The 14,352-nt window shown below is 35.0% G+C and overlaps 1 protein-coding gene across 1 annotated transcript in view; it reads left to right on the top strand.

Annotated features, from left to right (window-relative positions):
- LOC105042167 (uncharacterized) overlaps positions 1-8,291 on the top strand; it is a 28,957-nt gene extending 20,666 nt beyond the window's left edge. The window contains 6 exon segments of the mRNA XM_010919281.3: positions 1,427-1,579; positions 1,984-2,046; positions 2,504-2,605; positions 5,985-6,155; positions 6,237-6,316; positions 7,829-8,291. Coding sequence (XP_010917583.2) covers positions 1,427-1,579; positions 1,984-2,046; positions 2,504-2,605; positions 5,985-6,155; positions 6,237-6,316; positions 7,829-7,883 — 624 coding nt within the window. The 3' untranslated portion in view covers positions 7,884-8,291.
- Positions 8,292-14,352: the final 6,061 nt, after the last annotated feature.

Raw genomic sequence — 14,352 nt, forward strand, 5'->3', positions numbered from 1 at the left:
AGGGAGATGACATCAATAGTTGAGAAATGTGATGTTCTTAAAGGGGTGGGAATTGTTGGACATCTCAGATTTAACATATATTCTAAATGCAATCGTATGCCATCATAACAAAACAAAACCAATATTAAGTTTTAACAAATTGCAGAAAATGATGGTCCTGGACACAGGTAGATGATAAGTAAGATAAGAGGAAAGAAATCACTAAAGGCTTGTGAAGATGTAATCAGTTTTTGAAGCGACTGGTGCAAAGGTTGGTGGGTCATACACTTCGTGGCAATAGTGATTAAAACTTGAAAACTGAATCTCAACATAGTTTCACATATGTAAGCTACACTGGCTGATCATAGAAACCTTACAATTGCATTTCCGTTAGATCATTGATATCTTATCTTTAGAAGAGATCAGGAAAATGAAATTAATCTTCACAAATCAAAAGAAGTCTGCAGTGCTCTATTTATTGGGTTTTTTTGGCACTGGCACAAAAGAGAACATTTGCAGAAAAGAATATTGAAGTGATGTGCTGAAACATATGATTAAAAACAAGTATATTATAGGAACTGTTAGAGTGAAACAAATGATGGTAAATTTTGAATAAGTGAGATGATATTGACACATGCCATTAACATCCTGGATATCTGTTTAGGAGAGGATATTGAGTCTGTGTTTGGCTAACAAATAAAATGGGAACATGTGGTCTGGCTTGGACTGGAGTGCGATGAAATAAATGGAAAGGGTTGCATTAAGATTGACACAAGTTAGTTTGGATGCAGCTTGTTTGATTTTAATCGTTTCGTGTGAAGTTGCATCTATGTTGTCAGCATTCTGAATGAAATTTAAAAATATTACTTTACGAAGTTTTTTCTAACCATAACCTAAGTATCCTTTGGATTCTTGCACGTTATTCTCTATCTTCAATATTATTGCATATAAACTCTGCACTGTTTGATAATTATGTACGCACCCTCAACAAATTTCAGTCGATTCGGTAGAAAGAGGTTCTGCCAGTTATATACTGTCAAAAATAAGAAATAAATTGCAAACACTCCTTCCTAATAGTCATTAAAAGTGAGTGACTCAAACTTCTAAATGACTAATTTTCCCCTTTTCTCCAACTTCATCTCCTCAATTTTGTCACCATTTATCAAGAAGCCATTGATGATTCAATACATGTTCTCATGGCCACTGGTGACTGCTACCAAGGATTAACAAAGGGTGGATTTTCTCATGTTGCAATCAACCCTAGTTAAAGAAAAAAGTTGACATCAGTTAATTGCAGGACTCTCTTTGCGAACAACATGATTTATAGCAGGCACTTATGATGCCTTTTTCCTGAGCACATTTTTGCTAAGATTGTGAGGATATTCATAAAGAACATTTTGTCCTATTTTCTGCTTTCTTTATTTCATTCTTTCTGTTTTCAATGCAGGATGGTCTAAAGCCTATACAAGTTGCTGCTTTGAGAGGTAACCGTGGAGCTGTAGAGATTCTTTTTCCATTGACATCTCCTGTTCCCAATATTTCAAACTGGAGCGTTGATGGAATTATTGAATATATGCAATCTGAGGCAAAGGAGGAACAGGTACATCCATGAGTCAGTTTTTGCATAATGTGAATTTGAAAGCTTCTGCACATTTGAAAATAATATTTTCATTAAATCTCTCTCTCTCTCTCCTCTCTCTCTCTCTCTCTCTATGTGCATGTGCGTGTGCGTGTGCGTGCATGTGCATGCGTGCATGCATGTGTCTTCTCTTTGTTTCTCTCTCGCTTTCATGCATACACACAAGCAACATAATATTCCTTATTTTCCAACATTATTTCTTTTGTCTTAGATGTTGTATAATGTAAAGTGAAAAGTTTGTTGGCTTTTCAAACTTTTTGACAAGCTCACTGAACTCTCTCACACCCCCCTCTCCCTCCTCTCCCTCCTCTCTCGCAATGTGTGGATTTGTGCTTCAGTTTCTGCTAACGAAGTTAATACTATAGGAAAATATGGAGGAAGCTAAATTGCCAAAAGATGCCAATGTACAAAAACCGGAGACTGTTGAGGTGATGCTTCTACTTTATATTATTTTAGCTCTTCCTTTAGTTATTAGCATATCATGAACATATGTAGTTCTCTATCACCATTTAGTTGGATTCTTATCTTAAATTCTATTATAGTATAAATGATATTTGTAAAGAATATAAACATAGCCATTCCTGCTGGTGTCTTTGTTGACGGATTTATCTATTACTTACAGTTCAAACATCAAAAAATTTAGTATTTAATTGATTGGTGTTGTATATTCCTTATGATTTTTATTGACATGCAAGACAGTTATTTTTGTAAAGTAGGCATGCTCACATTATCATTCTGTGGTTGCTTAAGCTTTTGTTTTTTCCAGGCTAATAAATTAATCAGAATGGCTGATCAGACTCTTTTGTAGAATGAACTGATAAATTTTGCACCAGGGTTTCCCCATGATTGTGTTTGACATGCTAAAATTATTCTTAGCTTGTGCAGGTGACACCTGAAGCGAAAAAGAAATCTCTGGAAGCTAAAGCAAGAGGCGAAGATGCCTTTAAAAGAAAAGACTATCAAATGGCAGTAGATGCTTATACACAGGTGGCTCCTTTAGTAATATAATCTAGTCGTGCGCTTACATGTTCAAATGGTTTTTTGGTTTTATTTGAATTACTTAAAGCAAAAGTTGTTGATTTTAACTTGTGCTCTCGATAACTGAAACACCAGCCAATTACAGAAACTTGCACAGCACACAACTGTCGGTAGCCTTCATGAAGACCTCTGATAAAATTGCTGCAGATCCCTTAGAATCCAAAGTACACTTTCTAAGATTCAAGAGCCAGTTGAGTCTTTTGAAGCCTAAATCACCCTCCTTTTTCTCTGAGCTCCTGGTTTCTGCTTGAGCCGCATCTTCAGCCTGTGCTTGAGTTTGGTATAAGTTGAGTTGGTTTGTAGTTATATTTGGATATATTTAATCCCTGCGCCAAACAATGACATATGATTCCTAAATGAATTGTAAGTCATGAAAATCCATGAGCATAAAAGCCAAGTAGAGGAAATATAAGGAAAGACAAAAAATATGAGGATAAAAGATTACAACTAGAGTGTGATTGGCACGTGCAGTCCTAGAGATTATTCCACTATAATATTTGGTTGAGGAGCGTAAAAACAACATTATGGCAATGTGGCTAATAATTTATGTTCAAACCATATCCTAGACCCAAGAACGCTTCCCAAAAATCGTAGCTTCTAAAGCACTCGAGGGATGGACTTAAGTAGGAAAAATAGATATTCTCATCCTGAGACCTAGATGTAACCATGGTATCAGAATTGTGCATCTTAATTGTCAGATAATTAATATTCATGACTTTTTAATCCTTTATTAGCTCTTATTGTTAATTTTCTAGATGTCAATCCATCATACTTCCTAAAATGACAGATACTCCTTGATAAAATTACGTGCTAAGCCATGCAAGCCACAATGCATGCTCATCCAAATTGCTCATACTTTGAAGACTCATATGCCAATTGGTTGCCACTCAGTCCATGATAATCCTCTTTGATTTTTTTTGTCTCTTAATTCCTGTCTATTTGATCTATCTATTTGAGATGAAACTCTCATTCCTTTATGATAACATAGCATTGTAGTCAGCACTATATAAAACTAGAAAAGGTGAAATGCTGTGATCCTTGCGATTGTAGCAGTGGTAGAGCTGGAATGGCTAGAGGGACCATGTGCTCCCCTGGCTCCAGAAATATATAAACATGCACGCGCACACACACACACACCCACTTAAAACAAAAGAAGGTAAAATGAGTTGATCAATGCTATTGTAGCAGCAGGAGGTAGGGGGAACAAGGGACCATGTGCCCCTTGGCACGAGAAATATGAATACACTCACAGGTGTGTGTCCTTCTTATGTTATAATTTATGGGGACTAGGGACCATATTAATTTCTTAGGGATGCTAAGTAAACATAAGGATTAGTAGGGGTCTTTTGTTAAATTGGCCACTTATTCCTATTTAAAATGGTTCGCCTTAGGGTTTGTTTAGAGGGATACTATGATGAATAAAAGAATGCTGCTTTCTTTGTCACTGTCTTCCCTTCCTTCGTGTGGGAGGAAGTTGGCTTGAGGCCTCTGGAGTGAGTACGGGAAAAGTTGTATCTTCTCTGACCTCTCTTCTTTCTTTCTTCCCATGTTCTTTGAGCCTTTATTGCTGACTCTCCTTTCCTTCTCATTCACCTGGATGTCGAAAACCATAAGCCTGTGGTTGTTGACATCTCTTGTTGCAAACAGCCACCAGCTTTGTTGTTAGCAGAAATCAGTCTTCACCATGTTGCTGCCAGCCTGCCTGCAGACCTGGAAACAGACCTGCTTTGGTCCAGAAACAGCCAGAAGCATCCACTCTGCAGATCCATGCTGTTTTCTTTGGAGTTTAGCTGTTACCTTGATCCCCATTGAGGCCTTCTTCAATCTATCTAAACCTGAAACCTTAATCAGCCTGTGCAGTCCCAAGAATCAATATTATCCTGTTTTCCAGGCCTGTTTCAACTTGCTGTTATCCCTCAACCTAATCATCTTAGAACAGCTCCTTTTAGTTATTTTCTGGATCACTGCCTAAGTGGACCAAAAACCTGTTGCTGTTTGCTGAATATCTGTGTCGGGCTTTTCAAGACTGGTCACGACGATCTTCATTCATCTTGAAGAACAATCTCAGGTTGAAGAACACCAAGCATGAACTCATTGAATTTTTGTTCGTTGCTGGAATTTGGTGGTATTCTAGTTTTCTGATTGTCTTAATAATTTGAGTCTGAACTTGAATCATCCATAACATGCATATTAAGTTATATAGATTGATTGCATATTCACTGTTTTGTGGCTATTTATTCCCCTATGTAGTCTTATTTTCTTTCATGTTGTTAGTGTTGCATTTTGTTTTATTTCATATGTTTGCCTTGTTCTTTCTTCTTGCATTAGCACCATTCTGGGTGAGGGTTCTCATTAGGTATGTCCTGCGTCACCCCCACCCTGCTTCAGTTCACCGCTGTTTGTGCCTCCCAAGCACCTTTTATTCTGTGCCTAAGGGATCCTCCTATGCATTTTGGTGGGCAAGAATTTGCCCAGAAGTCCCATGTTTTTCTTGGTTCACCTTAGGTTTCAATGCCACTTGTAAAGAAAAGAGAAAAAAGTCAATGTGCTCTTTGCAAGATTTGAGATCATTATGTTACATCATATCTCGTCAGTGCGCAGTTTTCTCTCCCTCTTTTGTCCACATATCTTGATTGAATCACTTTCATGGCTCCTTGCCTCTTTACTTCCAAAAGTCTGGCACCAAATGTCCCTGCCAATTCCTATAACGTTTTTCTCCCTCCCTGCGCACCACCCTTACCCCCAAAATACCCCAATAGTACCTCTCTCTCAGAGCATGTCTCTCAGGTCGAAGTTCTGTCGGTACTATGGGGATGCAATTACAAGCAGGTTCATGATATATCTTCCCCAATGCCGTCACAGGATCCATGTCTGTCTCTATGGGCTTCATATCTATTCTGTGGACACCCTTTGAAACATGATTTATACAATTAATAAAGATCAGTTGTTATTATGAATACAATGATAGCAAAAACTGCACAAATGCCAATTCTTTTCTTATATCTTTGTAGGTGGGGTTTTTTATTACATGTTATCATCCCCACTTTAGTAAAATACTATTGCAAGATTAACAAAAAGACAAAAGAAGATAAGTTTTAACCTAGACAATAAAATGAAGGATGAACAACTAGAAAGAAGATAGCGGAAGAAGCTAGATCAATGTTAAAAAGTAACTCATTGTGTACAATGGTGGCCCCTGCATGAGAATCCTTGCTCTGCCCCAGAATTGCAGGGCTTTTTTATTTTTATTTTTCATTTTTTATTTTTTTTGTGGTTTTCGTGGATGAAAATGAGTTATGCTAGGAAAGATTAATCCTTTGCATTACAGGCTATTGATCTGGATCCCAATGAAGCTACTTTGCTCTCAAATAGAAGCCTTTGCTGGATACGTCTTGGACAAGGTGAGTGTGCCTTGGCTGATGCCAAGGCTTGCAGAACTCGGAGACCAGACTGGCCCAAGGCTTGCTATAGAGAGGGTGCAGCACTGCGTTTATTACAAGTTGGTTGTCTCTGCCATTCCTCTTATTATGCCAGTTTAAATTATTGTGGCAGAATTTTTATGCCATCCTTTTTATTGCAGCGGTTTGATGAGGCAGCAAATGCCTTCTATGAAGGTGTGAAGCTTGATCCTGAAAACAAGGAGCTTGTAAATGCTTTCAGGTACTGATTGATGTAGTTTCTTTGGCTTGCCCTCCTTTGTTGCTGATCTGAAAGGAAAAATCAGAAAAGTGCTTCTTGCCTGTAGTTTAAAAGTCTGTTACATTTTTTGGTTATTTTATGTCCGGTTACCAGTATTCTATTCAGTAACACACATGTAAGGAGTTATAGTAACATTTACATGAGAGCCACAGTATCATTTAAAAAAGAATGATTCTAGAGTGTCGATGGGCTAGGTCAGGCATAGGACTGAAAAGAGCCTGGAGGATATGTCAGGCCCTAGCCAGGCTGGCCCCAACCGGGTGCAGGGTACCAGGCCTGAGTTTAACCCCAGTCAGGAATTTTGGTCCTAGAAGGGTTCAAACAGGGCCACTATTCTTTTCTAGCATAATCCCATTCTGGTATTGATCAGACTTCCTAAAATCAGGGCTGAGTCAGGCTTTTGGGCTTAATAAAAGAATTCAACCTAAGCATGGTTTTTACTGGGTCAGGTCTTTAGGCTGCTCGAGCTGACCGGACCCATCAACAGCGCTGTATGATTGACAGGTCTATGAAACTGATATAGTTCTTGACCTTCAAGTTGCTATTTTTGATATTAAAATTTTCACTGAATCTTGTATAATGCGGTAAAATTTATTTCTGATGAAATGTTAAATAATTGTTCTTATTAAAATGTTGTTAAGTAAATATTAGGATGTAAAGCTACTATGGGTGCAGTTTCTGGAGAAACTTGTTCTGCCACGTGATATCTTCCTATATCATCTTTATTAGCACCAAAGAAAATCAACATTCTTAAGGAAGACAGGATTATGCCATTAGTTCATATTGTGCAACCATAACGAGCAAGCTTCATCCCAATGGTTTGGGTTGGTGTTTCTGAATCTCTTGCAAATCATTCGTAATCGTGGACTGCATAAACTGTCCTGACCGGTTATCTATCATTTTTACAACTTTCATGGATGTTGTTTCCATACTTCTGGATGCAAAATATGCAAGTGTTTTTTGGCGATAGTACTATTAGCTGACCATACCAATTGTTTCAAATCCATTTTTTCAATTGTGTATTTTCTCCAAAATTTTTCTGATGCATAAGTTTTATATGTTGCTGAAATACTTCACGCTGGAAAGATATCTTGTTTTAATGAAACCAATTCAGTTCTTCAAATTAGCAACCTCACAGTACTCATACCAGTCCCCTTGGCCCTTATCCAACATAAATTTCAAGTTCTATATATGGTTCCATTTCTGTTTATATTTAATCCAAATTCTGCATGTATGATCATACTCTTTGTTTTATTTTTCACTTCAACTTAGTTATAAAGTTCACATTCAGATTTGGTCAGTTGGATGGACAATTACCATAGTGCTATGTTTTACTCTGACCCCTTAAGTGACTTTGAAAACCATCATGGTGTAAAGGTTTCATGTATGGTGTTCTGTATGCAGCTTGGCAGTTATAAATATATTTCTAATCATGGTTTTTGTTCCTTAAATGTATTTTTTACTCCTCATCAGGGAAGCTGTGGAAGCTGGAAGGAAATTTCATGGCACAGACAAGCAAGAACAATGAGACATTTTTTAACCGGGAGGACCTGCCAGGATTGTGAAGGCTTCCTGTATTTTTCTTCTGATGCACACTTTTTTTTTGAAATTTCTTTTACCGATCTGCCCTTTTTTTTTTTTTTCTGATGTCCTATAGGTGTTCCTTTTTCGGGTGGAATATAGGCATATTTAAAGGAGTATGCATGGAACGTGTGAAAAGCCTGTGTGATTTATAAATCTTTTAGGAAGTAGTGAATGCATCCATCTTTAGTCAGGTTTCCTCTTCCCACCCTCTCTTTGGTTTTGGACGGTTGTTTTGGGGCGATTGGGTGGATGTGGTGATGTTTCTTGAGGTATGGATGGACTTGATGATATAATTTTGGAAAATGCTTGCCCCTTATTTTGTTTGATATGTTTTATAGATGTTTAAAACTAATCTGCTTGTGATGATGAATGAGGTCAAGACCTGTCACTGGTCCGTTGCGAAGGTTAGGTTGTTCCATTGTGATATGGGTAGGTTTGTAACATGGTGATGGTCTTTCTGCATGCAAGGGTAAGGATGTGCATTTTTGATCCTTCTTGATCTTCATAGTGGTGGGATCTCTGGATTATTTTCTTGTTTTGTTTTGTTTTATTTTTTTTCTTAATAATTAGGTCAAGCTTATAATCATGATTGTAAAGGAGCGTTACTGATATTTATAAGCAAGCTAACTTATCTAATTTTGACTAGTTTGATCTAGACTTAGTTTATGTGAACTTAAATTTCCATTGGATTTGGATTATAGATCATTATCATCCCCTTCCTCATAAGTCAAGATTTTCTATTAAGAGAGATTTTTGTGCACCCGGGCGGTGTAGAAAATCCGACGTGGAGCATACCGTCTTGTCTGATTGGTTCAAGTAGCTGTTATTTTTAATATATATTTAATATCTGTCATTTTATTTTTTATTTAAATTTTTAATAATAAAAATATTTTTATTTTTTAAAAAAATTATGAATCTTATGTTCATATTATGATATTTCCGTATAGAAAGTATAATTTGACGTAGGATGTCATAATATATGTCATAATTTTTTTTAAAGGTAGGGATATTTTTATCATTCAAAATTTATGAATAAAAAAATAGAATTACAGCATTAAATGCGCATTGAAAAATATTTAGATAAAAATGTTTCTTCCATATTAGGACATTGTGGGGTTAAATTATACTTACTATATGCAGAAAGTCATAATTTGACTACAGGATGTTATAATATGTATAGGATGTTATAATTATTTTAAAAAATAGAAATATTTGATCATTTAAAATTTAAAAAAAAAAAATTATAGATATTAAATACGTGGATGAACAAAAATGTTTTCTTATATTATAATATCTTGGGATCAAATTTTGACTTTCTGTCTACAGAAAGTTATAATTTGATCAGATATCATAATTTTTTTTAAAAAAAAAAATATTTTTATCATTTATAATTTTAAATAAAAATAAAACTGTAGGTATTAAATGTGTTGGAAAAGGTGTTATGTGAATAATTAAGAAAGATAGTCATTTTATATCGATTTTTTTTTTCTTTCCACGGGCACAAAGAATTTCCCTTCCCATCAGTTGGGGAAGGTTTAAGAATTTTGTAAATTCTACTAATACTTGTCAGTTGTGAATCTAACATATTTTCTTTTTGAGTGGAGTCTATCTAGCCTAACTTGAAGCTAGAGCCTAGGCTGTATTGCTTGGCTCCATGACCATCAGAAGGTTTGTGACTTATTAACTCTGAGGTATCATTACAAGAAAAAGGGTAATAGTTGACTGTTATCTGTCAATGCTAGGAGAAAGCATCGGTAGCGCATGTAGCACGCCAAAACTTTATGGTGATTTTAAAAGGATGGATCAGTTAACAATACTTATAAACATCGGCTAAAAAGCATTGGCAATGCCAATTATTCATGTAGTGCTAGAACTTCCTGTTCCACTACTCTTTAGATACATGGTTCTTGTGGAGTCGATGAATCACACTCGAACCTATAGGTTTGAAATATTGGTCGATATGTAATATATCCATCGATGCATAATATATTGACCCTTGGTGGTGCGAGGCATTGGTAATTCAAGGAAATACAACCTAAATCATATCCAAGCTGCTTAAGTCGACTTTGAACTATTAACCTCAAGGCAGATGATGGTTAGTTCGTCTTAAGCCAAACAACACTATGTGGTATAATTTAAGATAATCGGAAAGAACTTTTGCAATTATACTTCATCATTTGAATATCAAAGTAAAAGAAACATTGGCTTGTAGAACCAAAATCCTTTTTTTTTTGAGTTAGAAATCATTTTATTTAGGTAAATCATCTTAGATGATTTATATAATATAAATTTTATAAAAGTAGAGACTATGCGGCAAGAATCAGACTTTTGATAGAGATATTTGTTGCCATCAAAATTGAGAAAATAAGCTGCTAAATCTATGGGTGGCAACAAATCTAAGCAAAGTTTTCGCAGCAAAATTTAATATATCGTTGCCAAATGTGAAGGTGGATGTTGAAGAGCCCCCAGACTTTCGATCGCAGCATTGCAAACATCAATGCCATAAAATACAGAGCCCTAAGACCCAAGTGTTTAGGCTGCAACATTCCAAATGTCCCGCCAAAAGCCTATAAAGTGAAAAATTACTAGTTGGATTAGGTTCACCATGAACTACTAATAATTTATTAGTTAGAAGGGGAGAAAAAAGATCAAATACATTGTGTTATTATTCCATATGAAATGAAGAAGGATAGAGAAATTAAATTATTAATGGTCCACGGTGAATTTGATCCAACTAATAATCTCTCCTATAAAGCTTTGAACCATTTGGTGGCAACAATTGGATGAAAGAGTTTTTCGGGGACTGAATTTATTGCAAAACTTATCTTTTGAATGCTTCCATAAGAGCACTGTATTGCAAAAACCAAGATATTAACTAATTTATTTCATCATTGCTTCACAAAATCATGTGCCTTTTATTGAACAAAAATCATATGGGACAGTAGAAAAAAAGTTATAGGGTGGGCTTTATAGTTCGACAAGTTTCTTTTAACACCAATCTTAAGGAATAAATCTAATAGTCAAAACTTTTTTTACTAACGAAGTTGTCAGTTTTGTATAAAAAAAAAAAATATATTTTCTTTCTTCCTTATTTTCAGCACATACTAAATAGCCATATAATACAAACTAAACAAATTAGTTATCAAGTAAGTCAATATACACCTTTAAATAGATCGATACATACTTTTCAAAATATGAAGTTGATCAATACATAATATATGATCAAATGATACACACTCAACAAGTTAGTTTTCTAGCAACCCAATGCACATCTCCAAACAAATTGATACATAGTTTCTGGAGCATTATGTTCACTAGTACACACTATATGGTCTGATGATATATACTCATTGTCTTTCTGGTACATATTGTAAGCTTCTTTGATACATACCCAACATTGATGCAATACACATCTTTAGATAAATAAATATATAGTTTCTAGATGTGCATTAAAGAAGCTTGCAGTATGTATTATAGATACTATATCATATACAGTGGTGAATATAATATTCTAAAAATTGTATATCAGTTTGCTTGGAGGTGTATGTTGGTTTGTTAAATAACAAATTGCTAAGTGTGTCCACTTGGCTATGTCCTATGTATTAATGAACTTCATGTTCTGAAAACTATGTATTGATTTATCTATAAATATGTATTGGATTACTGCTAGGTGTGTATTGGTGAATATAATATTTATTTAGAGATGTGTATTAGATTGTAAATGACTAATTTACTAAATGCATATCATTTGGTCATGTATTATATATTAATGAACTCTGTATTTTAAAAATTACAATCAATTTATTTGAGATATGTATTGATTTACTTGATGATTAATTTATTTGGTATGTATCACATGGCCATATAGTATGTTATTAATAAAAAGTATATTATGGAAATGAGGAAGAAAGGGAATACCATACTTTTTTATTTTTAATTACAAGACAACGATCTGTTAATAAAAGTTTTTGATTTTTAAGTTTTTTTTAAAGATTAATATTAGAAAAAATATGACAAAATAGGAACTTTGCCCCATAATTTTCTCTAGTGTCCACCCCATATGATATTTGTTCCCTTTTGCCTCCCTTTCCACTAAAGAACATCATTGCTTCACCAAAGTCAAAATATTATCTGCCATTTCAATAAATAATGTTCTAAAGTAGTTTTATTATTCTAGATTGCATAGTATATTTCCTCCCTTGATCTGAAATTACAGGAGAATATGAAAGCAAAAAAAAAAAAAAAAAAAAAAAAAAAAGGCAAACAAGCATCATAAGAATCGAAGAGGGGAGAATAAAGAGATAAGATTTCATCAATTATTGTCCCATCTTCCAACCGCAACTAGGATCCTGTCCTTAGAATCTTGGGTGCATCTTGAACATTTACATGCACACTTGCACCATCTTCCTCTTTCTTGGCACCATCATCAATGTCATCCTCATCCTGCAACATTAGGGCTTTATATTACCATACATATATGGAGACAAGAGTTTTATAGATAACGCATTGTTAGGAGCTCTTATCAGATTCAACAAAATTACTGTTATTAGCTTCCTCTTGTAGCATAGATGGCATCTCAGTAAATTAAAAGTGGGTAAATCAGAAGAACATATTTTATAAAATGCCTAAAAAGCAAAAATGCATTAGCTACAGAATTATGATAAGTATTGTACACTTTCTTTTGGAAGTATTTTACTATAATAATCTATAAACTTTTTCATAGTTTCAGCAAATTTAAGTACACATTGCAAATATGTCATACCCAAATTTTTAAAACCAGCCCAATACAAAAAAAAAAAAGAAAAAAGAAAAAAAAGGCTAGAACGTGTTGGAAATATGGCGGAAAGAACTCTTGAAGGAGTTTTACTATGTTGCATTGATATCTGTTTGAAATGCCTTATATGCTTGGGGAGAGAATTCTTTATAAGTATGTGGTGATTGCCATGACCTCTAGAGTCGCGATCTCGGATAAGGGGTATGATAATTTATATGGTATCAGAGCATAAGTGAATAAATCATAAGTTATAAAGTTTGACATTGATGAGTGTAGGTGGGTAGACATTAGGGACATTGGAACATTAGATTATGACGAATATGACAAAAATCTATCATAATAAATAAATGAACTTATTAAGAATGTGTTGCCATATAGATTATCATGCCTCTTAGTCGAATGACAAGGACTGCTCAAGGAGCTACTGGAGAGGCATCGCACCCGGAGAGTGATAGCCCAATAGATTAGTGGCACCTCTCAATAGGAGGGAGTTATTGACCTTGGAACTACTCTGACAGTGTCTCAAGAACCAGACATGGCTCAACTAATGCAAATCCTAGTTGGGATGATGTAGATGTAGCAACAAATGCAGCAGTAGTTGCTTCACTAGTAGTAGGCACAATAAGATGCACAAGAACCTCAGTGTCCGTCATAATAGCATAGACATGGAGAGCAGCCGGCGCAGTGAAACAACATCATAGAATTTAGAAAGCTAGCTCCACCAGCTTTCAAGGGAACTACTGAACCTTTGAAAGTCGATAATTAGATAATGGAGATGGAGAAAGCGTTTGCTATCTAGTAGTGCCGCGATGATGAAATGATTTGATATGCAGCTTATTTACTATAAAATAAAGCATTCAACGGGCGGCAGTGACTAGGATGCAAATATAAATAAGATAGAAAATGACTTATTGGAAGAGATTTCGGATCGCATTCTACGACCAGTATTCTCCTCGAAGCGATAGAATTCAGAAAGAGCGAGAGTTTATTTATCTGAAATAAAAGAGTATACATGTGACTAAATATGAAGTAAAATTCATAGAGATGGCTAAATTTGCTTCAAAATTTATGGATGGTGAACGAGCATGAGTTCATAAATTTGAGATAGGGCCGAAGACTAAAATTTAAAAATATATGGTACCATATGAGTTGACTACTTATACGAATGTGGTAGATAAAGTACTGATAATTAAAAGAGAGGTCAATGAAGAATATATAGAAAGAGACAGAAATCAAAGAAAGAGAGTCAGATCTAATGATATGTAAAGAAAGAATAGTAAGAACACTAGAGGTTCACCTAAAGGAACAATAGATAATAAGACTCGGTGGATTGATGGTGAGTAATGCTCCAGATGTGATAGAAATCATGGTGACAAGGATTACTGTTGGATTACAAGTGACTGTTTTAACTATAGTTAGATGGATCATAAGATTGCTAACAATCTGCGAAGGTTTGGAAATTAATTTTTTCGAAGAACTTATAATGGACCAAACAATGATGGAGGTTAAAAACCTAGAACCCAAGGAAGAGTTTATGCACTTACCCAATAAGATGCATAGACTTCTAATACAGTGGTGATAGGTACTATTTCAGTATCCAATATTTTTGGCACCATACATTCATTTATATCCATTGCTT

The sequence above is a fragment of the Elaeis guineensis genome, chromosome 3 (assembly GCF_000442705.2).
Source record: "Elaeis guineensis isolate ETL-2024a chromosome 3, EG11, whole genome shotgun sequence".
In the NCBI taxonomy this organism is placed as follows: Eukaryota; Viridiplantae; Streptophyta; class Magnoliopsida; order Arecales; family Arecaceae; genus Elaeis; species Elaeis guineensis.